The sequence below is a fragment of the Megascapheus bottae genome, chromosome X, assembly GCF_031878675.1.
Source record: "Megascapheus bottae isolate mThoBot1 chromosome X, mThoBot2.hap1, whole genome shotgun sequence".
NCBI lineage: Eukaryota > Metazoa > Chordata > Mammalia > Rodentia > Geomyidae > Megascapheus > Megascapheus bottae.
Genome location: NC_143547.1, coordinates 33,011,248 through 33,027,871, shown reverse-complemented (window position 1 = coordinate 33,027,871; position 16,624 = coordinate 33,011,248). Strand labels below are relative to the sequence as shown.

At 43.2% G+C, this 16,624-nt stretch overlaps 1 protein-coding gene across 1 annotated transcript; it reads right to left on the bottom strand.

Annotated features, from left to right (window-relative positions):
- Positions 1-10,334: 10,334 nt before the first annotated feature.
- On the bottom strand, positions 10,335-15,932 carry LOC150040775 (zinc finger X-linked protein ZXDB-like). The gene is made up of 2 exons (XM_090326164.1): positions 14,613-15,932; positions 10,335-14,537 (listed from the first exon to the last, which is right to left on the bottom strand). Exons 1-2 carry the CDS (start codon positions 15,756-15,758, stop codon positions 12,885-12,887), a joined length of 2,799 nt encoding a protein of 932 aa, XP_090182290.1. The 5' UTR covers positions 15,759-15,932; the 3' UTR covers positions 10,335-12,884.
- Positions 15,933-16,624: the final 692 nt, after the last annotated feature.

Below are 16,624 nucleotides of genomic sequence, written 5' to 3'. Positions count from 1 at the left end.
AACTTGTTGTTGTAGGCACTCAGCGCTATAAATTTTCCTCTGAGTACTGCCTTTGGTGTGTCCCAAAGGAGTTGGTATTTTGTGTGCTCCTTATTGTTAAATTTCATAAACTGTTGGATTTCTGTTCTGATCTCTTGAATTGGTGATTCAACAATGTGTTGTTCAGTCTCCATGAGTTACAGGGTTTTCGTTGGTGGAGATGTGTGTTCAGTTCCAATTTGATGCCTTTGTGGTCTGAGAGTGTGCATGGAATAATTTCAGTGTTTCTGAGTCTGTCCAGGTTTGTTTTATGGCCTAAGATGTGATCTATTTTGGAAAATGTTCCATGTGCTGCTGAGAAAAACGTATATTGTGTTGTTGCTGGCTGGAATATTCTGCAGATGTCTGTTAGATCTAGTTGGTCTATATATTTGTTCAGTTCTAAGGTTTCTCTGTTGAGTTTTTGCCTTGTTGATCTGTCCATAGGTGAAAGTGGTGTGTTAAAGTCACTGACAATCATTGTGTTTCGATCTGTGTATGGTTTCAGTGAAAGTAAAGTTTGCTTGATGAAGTTCGGAGCTCCGGGATTGGATGTGTAAATATTTAGGATCGTTATGTCTTCCTGGAGGAAAGATCCCTTTAGTAGTATGTAGTAAGCTTCTTTGTCTTTTCTTACTAATTTTAGTTTGAAGTCTATTTTATCTGATATGAGGTTGGCAACTCCTGCCTGTTTATGGGGGCCGTTAGCTTGATAGAGTTTATTCCAACCTCTCACTTTCAAAAGATGATTGGTTTTTGGGGGGTAAGATGTGTCTCTTGAAGACAGCAGAATGATGGCTCTTGCTTTTTGATCCAACTAGACAGCCTATGCCGTTTAATTGGAGAGTTAAGTCCATTGATATTGAGAGTGAGGACTGAGAGATATTTATTAGTTCCTACCATTTTTAAAAGCTTTTATTAGGGCCTGTGTCTTGACAGTTCTTGTGGTCCTTAGATGGTATGCTGTTTAGGTGCCATTTCTTTCCCTATATTGCATTTATTTTGGTTTTCTATGTATAGAAGATCTTTGAGAATTCTCTGTAGCCTTGGTTTTGTTGTGACATATTGTTGCAGCTTTTCCCTGGATTGGAATGTTTTTATTGTTCCCTCAGTTATGAATGAGAGCTTAGCTGGGTACAGTATTCTTGGTTGGTAGTTATTTGACTTCAGGGCATTACATATATGCTTCTAGTCACTTCTTGCTTGCATGGTCTCTGCTGAGAAATCTGGGGTTATTCTTATTGGTTTGCCTTTATAGGTAACTGATCCCTTTTCCCTGGCTGCCTTTAGGATCCTTTCTTTGGTTGCTATTGATCCAGTTCCAATTACGATGTGGTGGTGGGATGTTCTCTTCTGGTCAGGTCTGTTTGGGGTTCTAAAAGCTTCTTGGATATTTGGGAAATTCTCTGAGATGATTCCCTGAAGTATATTTCCAATACCATTGACCTCTTTCTCCACGCCCTCCTCAATACCAATTAGCCTTAAGTTAGGCTTCTTAATTGTATCTTGGACCTCCTGAAGCGCTCTCTCATTTTTCCTAGATTTGGATTGACTCATTTTCTGTTCTTTCTCTAAATAACTAAATTATCTTCAGCACCGGAAATTCTCTCCTCTGCATTGTGTAACCTGCTATCAAAGCTATCTACTTTTCCAGCTCTTTCTATGTATGTGGAATCAATCTCGGGTCTTAGTGCATGCTAGGGAAGCACTCTACCACTAGGCCAAACTCCTGGCCCCTACCTCAACAATTTTTAAAAGAGTACTAATAGGGCCGGGAGTTTGGCCTAGTGGTAGAGTTCTTGCCTAGCATGCATGAAGACCCAGGTTCGATTCCTCGGTACCATATATAGAAAAAAGCCGGAAGTGGTGCTGAGGTTCAAGTGGTAGAGCTCTAGCCTTGAGAAAGTCCAAGGACAGTGCTCAGGCCCTGAGCTCAAGCCCAAGACTGGCAAAAAAAGTGTATCAATATGCATTTAACAGTCTAAAAATGCATTCATGTCATCACTAAAAACGTATATTTGAACATTTACCACACATAATTTAATTCTTGTCAATAATGGAAAACAACATATTGATAAACAAATAAAAATAATTATGATAGATAACATTAGAACTCTGTGGAAATATAAACAAGCTATTGTACATTAAATAAAACTGAAGGAATCTCACAAGGAAAATGGTAAGCAAAAGATGTAAACACAAAAAGAATATACGATTACCATAGCTTAGATGGAAGCACAACTGATCTGCTGTCTTAAGTTATTCATATAGCAACTTAACATATAAATGTTATAGACCAAGAGTAGAAAATGTCTGGAATAAAAAATTAAAATATAGGCCACACATACACACACACACACACATACACAGAACACAACCCCCCCCACACACACTGAAATATAATTTAGTTATAAAAAGAATAAGGTAATGATACAAACATACTGCCACAGGACTGTCTGAGAGAAGATAAACAGAAAAGGTCATATATAGTATATTTTCATTCACATGAAATCTGCAGGATACACAAAATCTATACTGTATTATAGGCAATACAGGCAGAAGATGAAATGACTGATTTCTAAGAGATTAGGGCAATGGAGAATGGCTGTGGAGTTTCTTTTTAGCATGATGGAAATGCTCTGAAATTGCATATTTGTAGATGATTCCACAACATTGTGAATGTACTAAAATCACTGAATTATACCCTTTCCAATAGTAAATTTCATATTTTCAAATTTTATCTTAAGAATAATAAAGTCTATGACCAAAAGGAAAAAAAAGATGATGAAAAAGTATTTTTTAGCAAAACTAATAAAAGTAGATGGGGTGAAGATTTGAGGTAAAAAGGGAGAGGAAAGGAGGTGGTGGATGGAGATAAAGTTGTTGCCTATCATTATTTGAATCTTATGTTCATGTAATTCATTTTAGTCTTTCTTTTCAGCATGAACATACATGTCTATTGTAATAAAATTTAACTTAAATTGGGAAAAAGAATAATAAAATCTAAATAACATATTATTTTCGAAGTCAAGACCATTTCTTTGGAGTTCAGGATTAAAGGGGCTTTGAAGTTCTAATAGTTCTAATTCCTCTAGGTAAAGGTTTCATAGTTATGTTGTTGTATTCTTGTTTTTGTTTTGTCAGTTGTGGGGCTTGAACTTGCAGTCTGAGCACTGTCCTTGAGTGCTTTTGCTTAAGGCTTATACTGTAATACTTTGAGCCACAGCTCCACTTACAGTTTTCTGGTGGTTGGATAGGAGTCTCATAGTGGAAGAAAATAAAAGTTGGGTAACATTGTCCAAAAACAAATGTACTCATTACAGAGTTTCATGGACTTTGTTGTCTGAGCTGGCTTCACTCCTCAGACTTTAGATCTTAGTCTCTTCAGTAGCTAGGATTACAGTTATGAACCACGTGTCCAGCATAGTTCAATTCCTATTGTGAAATTTCATGCACCTGTAGCCTCATGGTTTAAATAGTTTTGTAATGTGTTTTATATTTGAATGAATTTATGAAAAGTAACAACGTTTGTTAATTTAAAAAGGTTTTATGGGGCCAATTATATGGTAGCATAAAATTAAACCAAGGAATGCTTGAAATATAAAATACAGCTTCAAAAATCATAGCCTATTTGGGGTAGATATTATTCTGGGCCCATTGGCATAATAAATTCAAGTCTTCTTTAAAAATAAATGATAGTCAAAATTACTATTGGGATGCTTCTTGGATAATCACAAAACCTATAAATGAAAATGACATGTTACTAAATCAATTAGTATTTCCAATGGCACAAATTCAAGATTCACATTCAGTTTAAGATATTTATAAAGAATATTTTGAAGCTGGACATGATGGCTCACACCTGTAATCCTAGCTAATCAGAAGGCTGAGATCTGAGGATCGTGATTCAAAGCCAGCCTGGGCACTAAAGACCGTGAGATTCTTATCTCCAATTAACCACTAGAAAACCGGAAATGGTGCTGTGGCTCAAGGGGTAGGGTGGTAGCCTTGAGCTGAAGAGCTCAGGGACAACACCCAGACCCAGTGTACAAGTACCACGACCAAAATATTTTTTTTTTCTTTTTGCCAGTCCTGGGCTTGAGTTCAGGGCCTGAGCTCTGTCCTTGGACTTTCTCAAGGCTTGAGCTCTACCACTTGAGCCTCAGCACCACTTCCGGCATTTATTTTCTATGTGTGTGGTAACAAGGAATCGAACCCGGTCTTCATGCACTCTACCACTAGGCCAAACTGTCAGCCCTGAAAAAAATATTTTGAGTGGAAATAGTTTCTAAAACAACAAATTTCATGTAAAACAAAGCATCCATTTTTTGTCAGAATTTTAGCATTTTATAACCAGGTTCTAAAACGGGATTTTTAAAAATTTACTTTTTACTATCTTTATAAAATTTTAGAAAGCCAGATAGTATTATAGGCACAGATGGCCTATGTAGCAATAACATTTATTAATGAATTTTTATTGCTAATTTTTTTTGCTACTCGTGGGGTTTGAACTCAGGCCTAGGCACTGTCTCTGGACTTCTTTTTGTTCAAGGCTAGTACTAGTACCACTTGAGCCACAATGCCACTTCTGGTTTTTCTGTTTTATGTGATAATGAGGAATAGAAAACCGCAAGGCTTCATACATGCTAGGCAAACACTCTACCTCTAAACCATATTCCCAGCCCTGGTAATATTTTAAACTCTACAATATTTCAAAGTTTATACCATGCTTTATCCAGGCAAATTTGTCCAAATATATATATAGTCAAGGCCAAAACCTTCACTGTAGATTGAATTTAAACTTTTAAAAAATTCCTTTGAAATTTTATTTTTTTATTTTTTTTACCAGTCCTTGGCCATGAAGTCAGGGCCTGAGCACTGTCCTTGGGCTTTCTCAAGGCTAGAGCTCTACCACTTGAGCCTCAGCACCACTTCCGGCTTTTTTCTATGTATGTGGTACCAAGGAATTGAACCCGGGTCCTAGTGCATGCTAGGCAAGCACTCTACCACTAGGCTTAACTCCAGGCCCTGAAATTTTATTTTTAATTCCATTTTAGGAAATAATATTCAACTATTTTTAAATATAAGTAACATTTTACCTTGAAATAATTTTTACCACAAAAGAATATATGACAGAGTACAATAGAATCACTTTCCAAACATGATTCTATCAAGTGGTTTTTTTTTTTTTTTAAAGTATTGACTGGAGCTAGGAGTGTGCCTACCATGATAGAGCCCTTGTAAATGTAAGGCCCTGAGGTCAAACCTTACTACTGTAAAAAATCATACTGCTATAATAATAATAAAGAATATAGAAGATACATAGTATATAATATTCAGTAAATTTTGTACAAGCATAAAAATGAAAAGATCTATCTAATGGCCCAAGTTAAATATGTGACCGTTAAATTTTTATGGTTTCAACTAAAGACTTAATGATATAGCTAGTCTTCTAAAGGGGACTGAGGACTGTTACAGTTTGAAAAATGAATTTATTTTTTCCAATGAATTTGTCCTTCCTTTCCATAAGCCCTTTTTCTTATCTAAGAAAACATTATAGCCTAGGTTTCTCTTTTTCAAAGTATAAAATTGTCTATACTTATTATTAAAAACAACATGTTTTTAAGCTCTACTGCTAAGTACACAAACAACAGCAGTATAATCAATGAAAAAAGTGATTCCTCACATGAAAAACTGAAAACTAAGTTGTACTTAGATAACAGTTTAAAGTAAGGCCAAAATTATATATATACATATATATATTCACTTATCCATTTTTTCTGTTAGCATCTGATTCAATTCCTATTGATGTTATTAATAATTATCCAAAATAACAATTAGCTCCACAACAAAGAACATAAGGTGACTTGAATGGGAAATCTGTTACATCTCATTGGAAATACCAAGTGCTATGTTTAGCATTAACCAATGCCAACACTACTCACTCTGTTTGGCAGCACATATTCTAAAATTGGACCTAGCCTGGAATGAACTGCTGCTATATTCACTGAGTCATTGCCTGTGGAATTTCCATTTCAGCTCTCTGTGCTGATTTCCCCACAAACAAGACATGTGACAATCTTCCTTCTTCCACATGCAGCATAATGGAGCTTCACACTGAAATTATATCCGCCCATTGATTGTGTAAACAGGAAAAGGAAATAGATCTTGATACAGATAATCATTTCTTGCCTTGATTCCAAAGAATGTCTGAAAGTTGATTCCTTTTAATTTTATAGTACCATTTATGATTAGACATTGGAAATATACTGTTTTTAATCACTAAAAGGAGTTTCATTTTGTATTTCCTTTCCATTTACAAAATGTGTTTTGCTACTAGTAATATAATCAGAATCTGAACGGTGAAATCTTAAGATTTTATACAATAATCTCCAGTTCTCAGTTCCAAATACCACATGAAGTTTAGATACCCTTCTTTTCATTTTGTGTTCTTACAGGAAATGATTTAACTTCTAATGAAAATATTTGGTTTTGTGTTTCAGAAAAGTAAAAGTTGCTTTTGTGTCTGAGAAAAGAAAATTGAATTTAGAAAACTACAGGCATAATATTATTTATTCACATGCTATGAACTTCCTACTTGAAAAAAGCATATAATATGTTTCATATGATTTCCAAAAAATCACTTCCACATATAACATGTAATATTCAAATCTAAAATAAGTTAAAATAAAGCAGAATTTACAGCTTATTTCCCAAATTATTTTGCAATAATTAAAGTTAACACTCATAATTCTGTTTAAATTCTAACTTAGGACAGTTTGTACTAATGTATTTTTGCCAGTCCTGGGGCTTGAACTCAGGGCCTGAGCATTGTCACTGAGCTTCTTTTGTTCAAAGTTAGCACTCTACCACTTGAACAACAGTGCCACTTCCAGTTTTTTCTATTTATGTTGTACTGAGTAATAGAACCCAGAGCTTCATGTGTGCTAGGCAAGCTCTACCACTAAGCCACATTCCTAGGTCACTGTACGAATTTTTCTATCTTGGTTTTAAAAGGATTTTCAGGAATGTTATACATAACATATTGAAATAGTGTTTTATGATCTGTACATTGAGTCTTTTTCTCATTGCAACTTTTAGTTCATACTATGAGAATGACAATTGCTATTTTAATTAGCTCTGTTCAACCTATAAATATTAGGACTTACTATAAATTATTTTCATTGCTTGTTGAATTTTGTCTAGATCATAAGGCATGCAAAGGCAGAAGTCATCACATATGTGCTTAAAATGTTTGAATGAGTTAATGATCTATGTGTTATGTTTTATAGTGACTCACACAGAAAGCGATTCCAGGAACTGCTAGATTCTTAAGCTGGTAATGACAGAGGTATTTCTAGAAGATCCAAACTGTATTAGCACTCTTAAGAATCTTTATTCATTTTAAAATACTAAATTATTTTCTTTTTGTTTTGTCGTCGTGGGGCTTGATCTCTAGGCCTGGGCGTTGTTCCTGAGCTCTTCAGCTCAAGGCTACTACCCTACCCCTGGAGCCTCAGCACCACTTCCGATTTTCTAATGGTTCATTGGAGATAAGGGTCTCACAGACTTTAGTGCCTGGGCTGGCTTTGAACCGTGATCCTCATATCTCAGCCTTCTGAGTAGCAAGGACTACGGGCATTAGCCACCGAGCCTGTCTAAAATACTAAATTATTTTCTGTAACCTGGTGCTGGTGACTCATGCCTATAAGCCTAGCCACTCATGAGGATGAGATCTGAGTATCTCAGTTCAAAACCAGCCCAGGCAGGAAAATCAGTGAGGCTGTTAGCTCCAATTAATCATCAAAAAGGCAGAAGTGGAGCTGTGGCCCAAGTGATAAGAGTTCTAGCCTTGCACAAAAAAGCTCACTGACAGTGCCCAGACACTGAATTGAAACCTCGGACCCAGCAACAATATAATCTGGAAGCAGAGTGACAATGTGTCCGTGAATGTCAGAGAAAAAAAAAGAACTAGAATGAGAGGAATTTGTCATTTTTATGCAATGCGGGACAGAAAATATATTATTAAATAAAATGTAATCACTGGTGGCTAGTCTGTTAATTTGATGTTTTTGGTGTCTGTTCTCTTTGAGTTATTACTATTAGTAGTTATTATAAGAATTAAATGAAGGAACTATGCTTGATTATGTAGAAAACACAGGATATCATACATGTAACTGAGTTCTGACACTGTCATTTACCTCCAAGGTCAGCTAGCAACAGAGATCAAGAAGCCCCAGTGTACACATTGCAGTTGGATCTTGGATAATTCTAATTTTGCTTTTCTAGTTTGAATGGTAAAAACATGAAAATATAATAATTTATAATGAGGATCTATTGAAAGTAATGATTAAACAGTATGTCCTAATTATGGAGACTTTATGTGCCATATTACTAAGCACCAGATACTCAAACTACTAATGAAATAGATATGGCAGGTCAGAGATGACATAGCTCATTAGGATGCACACTAGTTTGGAGCATGTATTATCCAAGGATAAATGAGCCTGTAAAGATTCCAAAGAAAATAAAATTACAAATATTGAATGTGAACTTCAAGACATGTGAAGGAAAGATGAAGTACCTTTTTGGTCTAATAGATAATCTATAATATACACTGTTTATTCAGAGATAACTATGCTATTCCAAAGAAATAAACTTGCCCTAATCATCTTTCTATAAAAAGTCCTGAAAAAAGTTTCACATATAACTTTGTATTCTAAATTTTGCTTTTAAGGTCCCTAAGAAGCAAGAAGTCCTTTTTTTTAAACTTTCCTTTCTTTTTGATGGACAGATCTATATATTGTATAAGTCACCAAGTTGTACTTGTTTCCTGAGTTTGGAAATAGCTCCATACATCTGTCCCCTCTTCCTGCCATTATTCCACCCCAATCCTTTATCACAGTACCCTGAAATCAGTATAAAACTCCTAAATGATTTTCCTATCATTTCCATTTCAAACATCCATTATCGATGTCCCCTATATTCTTTCTATAGATTTACATTTTATTTCCCTTCCCAAATATCTCCATTGATGATTAACTATGTCCCAAATGAGGTATTTTCACTGATCTGTCTTCATAGTCCTATAGTCTAATCCTAACACACTATATTCACCAAACATAAGCTATGTATTTGAGTTAGATTTTTCAAGGTGTTTTATAGACAACTCTACTTTATTTATTTTTTATTTTTTTTTTGCCAGTCTTGGCTTGAACTCAGGGCTTGAGCACTGACCTGGGGCTTTCTAAAGGCTAGAGCTCTCCCTTGAGGCACACAACCACTTCCCGCTATTTTTTCTATGTATGTGGTACTGAGGAATTGAACCTGGTTCTTCCCACATGCTAGGTAAGCACTTTACCACTAGGCCAAACTCCTGGTCCGTCTAATTTTAAATATTTCATTATTTGTGACTCACCAATCTTTTTTGCCTAACAACTAAATCTCTTGCTCCTCCCCTCCTCTAAAGCATTCAATAGATGTCTAAAAATATTTGATGTTTGATGGCATTATACAGCTGTGAAGTGCTCATATGTGCTTGCTGGTGCCTTCTCCAAAATAAACTATTCAGGTTTTCACTTTCTATATCTCTGATGCTTTCTACCTTGAATCTACATATGATTAGTAAATTAACTTGCAATAAACAATAGGACCTCTAGCTTAAAAGTTGGTACAATATACCTGAAATTTTACTTTCAGATAGTGCTTTCTTCTTTTTTTTTGCCAGTCCTGGGCCTGCTCAGGGCCTGAGCACTGTCCTTGGACTTTCTCAAGGCTAGAGCTCTACCACTTGAGCCACAGCACCATTTCTGGCTTTTTCTATGTATATGTGGTACCAAGGACTTGAACCCGGGTCTTCGTGCATGCTACTCAAGCACTCTACCACTAGGCCAAACACCCGGCCCAATAGTGCTTTACTTCTATACAATGTTTCATACTTACACAACTTTCTGTAACCCACAGAGGACACATTTTTCCCTATTTTTTAGATTTTGGATTTTACCATGGGAGTCTCTACTGTAATCCAGGTTAGCCTGAAACTGCTTCCACCTTCACTGTCTCCAGAATGCTAGAATTATGGTCATGGACAACTACAGCAGTCCACAGTTTGCTTTTTTTTTAAATAGCTGCAAATCAAACTTTTCAAAAGTAATATATGCATAAAATTTTGTTCTGTTTTGCATTTCAATTGTCACACATTTTGAATGAGCTGCATCAAAATAGGATCTTTTGTACCATAAAATTTATCAACTGGATCTGTTTAATAATAATAATTACTGAATAAGTATGAATATTTCCAAGTGGAGTGTTAATTATTTTATTTGAAATCAAGGAAAAGCCTAACTATACTACAACACATTTTGTTATTGTTTTCAATTGGAAAGTAATCAAAACTGAAGAGAGGGAAAAAAAAGGCAAATGAGATAAAATTATATCATGTCCCATCGTTCGAAAAGTGACAAATTTATGACACAACCAACAGAAAGAGAAACTTTAAACAATTACATTATTTTTATCTTTCCAGAAAGTAAAATATATCCTCTGAAAATTCCCAAACTAAAAACAAACTATAAACAAAAGTACAGTTTGTGTTACATGAGGAAAGTATTCTGAAAGATTAAAAACAGAGTGACAGCATTTTAAATATCTTTATGTTTACATATCTTAATAGATGCCTATGACCTGTGTGCATAGGCTTTAGGCTTATGCATTCTTTTCTATAAGAAAAGCAGAATAATCTATGACAATACATTGTTTTAACTAAACAAAATGCATTTCTAAAACAGGCTTAAAATCCTTCCAAAGTGCTGAACAAGAGCTCTTAAATCCTAGGACACAACAAAATTTTATGACTTTAAATTATAAATTTATGTAATCTTTTTACCTTTTTACTGATTAAGTACACCCAATTTAGGAATTATAAACATAGTACAGATGCAATTCAAAGTGGTAAATTATAAAGTGCACTGCCACAGTACTATGATAATTGTTGCTCTCAAGTATTCACATGTAAACAGTACTCCATTTGCGTGTTTCAAAACAACTAATAATAGTACTTGATAGCAGAACTACATGGTAAAAAATTTAGAAAAGTAGCACTTCTTAAAACCTTATATAAAATATCACCAATAACATCAGATTCATATATAAACATATTATCATCTGAATCCAGAAAATAATTTTTCAGTGCACACAGACTTGCAATAAATACTGTGGCTGAAAAATGGACAATGAGCAGAACTGACCAAATTTTGATTACAAACTGGACCTAGTTTAAAAATAAATTAAATAGATGCATGGGAAGGATTGGTATATAAATACAAGGCAACAGGGTAGAAAGGAATCGGAACAGACAGAATGTATCAATTATTGATTAAGGTGGAATAGAGAAATGTTAGCAACAAACTGGTCATGAAATTCACAAGGGTAGAATGGGAGAGGTAGAAATATATCCTCCTTATTTTGGTATATATAATATATATTACATATATAATACATATATACACATGCACATACTACATACATATACAACACACATACATATACAAGTACAAAAATCAATTTGTAATATCAATTTTTAAATCAATCAGAGTAGTGACTCTGCTAAAACTACCTTAAAAGATTGTAATTACCAGATATGCTAAGTGTGAAAACGCCACATAATCTGGAAAATGCTGCACTCTTGTAAGGGGAAGATCAGATCTAGTCAAAATGCAATCAAAGTGTCTCCTTTCACAGAAGGACAGCAGGGAGCTCTCTGGAGCAGAGGGGAGAAAAATTTCCCACTGGTCAATTCCCAGATTTTCATGGAAGAGTAGATGATACACCCTGGGCCAGAGCTGACTTTCATTGTGGACTCAAGCAAATTGCATTGACATGTGGAAAATGTTACATAAAAAGAACTGTGTGCAGAAAAGTGGTCATCTGTGGAAAGAATAATTCCCTTCCCATCATCTAAACACATAAAACTTCACTGTCTGCAAAACTATGTATAATATGATGTGTATATTTCCCCTTAGAGGAAGGAATTAAAAGACAAAGAAAAGCAATAATGTTCACAAAGCACACCAACAAATAGTTTCCCTTAAATACCAATTATTAGGAGAGAAAAGGAAGTCCAATATGCATCGGAAAATTGTACATTTCTAGAATTGTTTTAAAGCTAGGGAACTAAGGCTTACCCAGACTACATGATAACGTTAAGGCCACATATTTCAAAGCACAGAGGCAATACTTCATCAACAAAGCTGGGAATTTTTCACAATACAGACTCCAATCTGAAAAAAAGCTATCCTGAAGAAAGACTTAAAAAAAAAACTTTTCTGAGCTTTTTGGTACTCTACTCATAGATATTACAGTTGGCACTATAAAAAGTTCATCAAATTACATAAAAGTATAATTTCTTTAACTCTGCTCATTCAGTACTGAAGGCAATGAAGCACATGTTACATTAGAAACATAGGCAATGATTAGTCATTATAAAATACAGTAAATTTATGTACAATTATCACAAAAGCATTAAAACACAGAGGTAAACAGTCCATAGAGCAACCCAATCAGACATCTCCTTTATAAATAAAGATATTAAGGCTCAGAGAAGTTACGTGACTCTCACTCGGGGTCACAGAACTTGTCAGTTCCACTCCAGACGAGAATGAAAATCTCCACACTTGCAGTCCAGGGAGAGCAGGAGGGAGGGCAGGAAGGGAGGCAGAGAGGGAGGGAGGAAGGGGGGCTGTTTCCACAAAGCAGCCAGCAGCGATGATGATCCCTCGATCCCAAGGCAGGAAGTGTTCCGTCCAGAGCCCCCTCCAGCGCGAGGGAGACCCCAGCCCGCCCCGAGGCCGGGAGCGCACCGAGTGGGCTCACACCAAGAAGGAGCCGCCGGCCACGGCGATGAGATCTGTTTCTTTGTGGCAGCCATGGCTGCCCGTGGGCGAGGAGAAGCCGAACTGGCTGTCCTCCTCCTGCGCGAAGAAGTCCGAGTCAGGATGGACGTGCCAGTCGGCCTTGGCCGGCGTCAGGAGTTCGGAGACGCTGTTTTCACAGAGGGTGCTGGAAGGGGTGAGCGCTTCGGTGTCCACCGTCAGCTTGCTGCTGGGCGTCAGAGCCTGGGGCTCCGCGCTGGCGTTCTTCAGGGCCAGGCAGCCCAGGGAGCCCAGGGGCCCCCCGCTCCCACCGGAGACGTCATCCAGATCCAAGGGGCTCTGCTGAAAGCCCGAGGCCGTGGTGCCGAAGAAGAGCGAGGTGTCCAGGCTCTGGGGCAGGTCGCTGGCGGCCCTCAAGGCCCGAGCGTCCACCGCGGGCCCCAGGGCCTCGGGACTGCCACTGCCGGCGGGCAGGCTCCCGGCCAGGGTGGAGCTCACGGAAGCCACGTCGATCGTCAGGATTCCCGAGTTGACCAGGGCCGTGTCCAGCACGGCGGCCGAGCCGGCGCCGGGCACGTCGGAGAAGAGAGACGCGATCTCGGGGCCGCCGAGGTCCCCGTGGGCCTGGCTGGCCAGCTCGCTGCTGGGCGTGAGGGAGTTGGCCGCCTCAAGCTGCGCCAAGAGGTCCTGGCCCAGGTTGTGCCTCTTGGCCATGTGCGTCTTCATGCTGTGCTTGGAGGTGAAGAGCTTGTTGCAGGTGGACACGGGGCAGCGGCTCTTCCACGCGTCCACGTCCTGCAGGTGCTTCTTGGAGTGGATGTAGAGGCTGCTGCGGGCGGAGAAGCGGGCGCAGCAGCCTTCCACGGGGCACACGAAGGGCTTGGTGCCCAGGTGGGTGATGCTGTGGCCCTTGAGGTGCTCGGCCCGGGTGAAGGACTTGCCGCAGCCCTCCACGGGGCAGGTGAACCTGCGGTCGTCCTCGTGCTTCCTCTTGTGCCGCAGGAGCTTGGACATGCTGGTGAAGTTCCAGCCGCAGCCGTCGAAGTCGCACAGGAAGGGCCTCTCGCCGGTGTGGCTGCGCAGGTGGATCTTGAGGCGGCAAGCCTTGTCATACTGCTTGCTGCAGCCCGGGAAGGAGCAGGCGAACAGCTCCTGCTCCCGGAAGTGGGCGCGGTTGTGGGAGAAGAGGGCGCTCACGGTGATGAAGGTCTTCTTGCAGCCCGAGAAGGCGCACTGGTAGGGCCGCTCGGGCTCGAAGTGGCTGCGCTGGTGGGTGCTGAGCTTGGCCTGCGTGGGGAAGCTCTCGTCGCACACGTCGCACTTGAACGAGTTCTCCTGCTCGTGGCCCTTCATGTGCGCCTTCAGGTTGTACACGGTGGTGAAGCTCTTGCCGCAGCCGTCGGCGGGGCAGCCGAAGGGCCGCAGCTTGTCGTGCGACTGCAGGTGACGCTTGAGCTTGTAGGACGTGGTGAAGGTCCAGCCGCAGCCACCCAGGGGGCACTTGAAGGGCCGCTGGCCCTGGCTGCTGCTGTGCGTCAGCAGGTGCACCTTCAGCTGGTGCTTCTTGGCGAACGTCTGCCCGCACTGCGCCTCGGGGCACAGGTACAGCACCACGCCCGGGTGGCCGGGCACCAGCGGCCCGCGGGGGCTCTGGGCGGCCGCCGACGCCGCCACCGCCACCACCGCGGCCGCCGCCGCCGCCGCCGCCGCCGCCGCGGCCGCCGCGGCCGCCGCCGCCGGGCCCTCGGCCTCCTCGTCGGGCACGGGCGCGGGCACGGACGCAGGCGCGGGCGCGGGCGCGGGCGCGGGCTCGGCCGGCTCGGCCAGCAGCAGGTCGGGCGGCAGCTCCGGGCAGTCGCCCAGCTGCGCGGCGGCGGCGTGCGGGAAGCCGGCGGCTGGCGGCGCGGCCGGGCCGCCGGGCTGCTGCGGCTGCGGGAAGGGCGCGACCCCGGGCTCCCAGGCGGGCAGCGGGGGCGTGGTCAGGGTCAGGACTCCGTTCTCGAAGCGCAGCAGCAGGTCCTGGTTGTGGATGGTGATGGTGCCCGCGAAGGCCGCCGCGGGGCCAGGCGGCGCGGGGCTCAGGCCCGGCGCGGGGCCCGGCACAGGCATCGGCACGGGCAGCGGCAGCGGCACCGGCACGGGCGCCGACACGGGCACCGGGGCCGCCGCCACCCCCGACAGCCGGCGGGGGACCAGCGCGGGGCGGCCGGGGGGCCGCGCAACGCTCTCGCCCCGCTCGGGCCCCAGGCCCGCCTCGGCCTCCTCCCTCCGCACCGGCCCTCCGGCCTGCTCCGCGCCCGCGCTTTCCACGTCGCCACCCACCGGGTCGAGCAGCAACAGGAAGAAGTCGTCGCCGCCGCTGCCGCCACCGCTGCCGCCCCCACCGCCGCCGCCGCCGCTGCCTCTGCCTCTGCCTCTGCCTCTGCCGCCGCCGCCGCCTCCGCCGCCGCCTCTGCTGCCCCCGCCACCGCCGCCGCCGCCGCCGCTGCCGCTGCCTCTGCCGCCGCCACCTATCGCAAGATCCGGCCTGGGCGCCAGCGGGCTCGGGCTCGGGCTCGGGCTCGGGCCAGGGCCTCGCGAGGCCCTGTGGGCCTCCTGGCTCCGCGGCCCGGCCGCGCCATCTTGGGCCCCCCGGAGCAGGAGGAGGCGGCGCGCCGGGGCCTGACAAGCCGGAGAGCGGAGGCCTCCGTGGACCCCGCCGCCGCCGCCCGCGGGGCCGCCGCCGCCGCCGCCGCTGCCGCCACTGCCGCCCGGCGCCGTCCGGCGAGCCAGCAGCAGCCCCGGGATTTCCATCTCTGCGTCGCGGAGGCTCTGCTGGAACCAGAGCCGAGGCGGAGGCGCGACCCCGCCCCCTGCCGCGGGCCCAAACATGTTCCTCAAAGGAAAAAAAAATGTGCAATGCGCAGAAACTGGCCCTATCAGATATTAAAACGTGTTTAACGCCATAGTGATTTAAATATTCGGGGACTGGGTCTGTGCAACTGCTCCGAGAGCCCGGGGGCACAGCCCCCGAGAAACAAATTGGGGCCCCGGTGCTGGGAGGAAGTCGCCAAGGGCATCCTCCCCCAAGGGGGCGAATGACAGCTCCTGGGCTCCAGGAGCTGCGGGCAGTGGCGGCGAGCCTAGCTGGGGGGCAGGACCACTTGGGTTCCTACCTCACTGCCTACAGAGGAAATTAACACTTTCCTGCCCGCCTGGCCCGGGCCCCTGCCTGTTGCCTGCTTGCTGCTCCTGTGTGGAGAATTGCTCACGTCTGGCTGGCTGGCAGGATGGATGGATGGATGGATGGATGGATGGATGGATGGTGGGTGGGTGGGTGGAGATGTCTGTGCCGGCAGTGGTCTCAGAGGAACGTGCCCCACATGCACAGGATTTCGTCCCCCAAGTCCAGGGTCAGAGGAAGGGATGGGGCCCAATCATGTGAGCACCTGTCAGCCTGCAAGCACAAAGCCTGGAGGGTGAAAGCCATTCCTTCAGGAATCTGGAACCCCGGGCTCTGCCTGGGTTCTCCTGGAGTCTCCCCTCTCAGCCTGAAGGCGCACTTCGGCTGTCCACCACCACACCTAGACCATGAGAAATTTCCTGTTCTACACACAGCACAGGCGTTTCAGGCCCAGTGTCACCCAGCAAGCAAGGAAGCAGGCCGAACGTTTCTTCCCCCCTTAGGGAGCTCTCCGGACTGGCAGGGGTCGCAGGTTAAGCCCTGTCTAAATCGATGCACTTGGCTGCCAGGAGTA

Excerpts from the sequence above, each read along its gene's own strand:
- LOC150040775 (XM_090326164.1), bottom strand. The coding sequence starts at position 15,758 with ATGTTTGGGCCCGCGGCAGGGGGCGGGGTCGCGCCTCCGCCTCGGCTC. Across the intron at positions 14,538-14,612 it reads AGGGCCCGGCGGCGGCGGCC|AGCCCCCGCGGGCCGCTGGT; the intron begins GCGGCGGCCGCG and ends GCGGCCGCCCAG.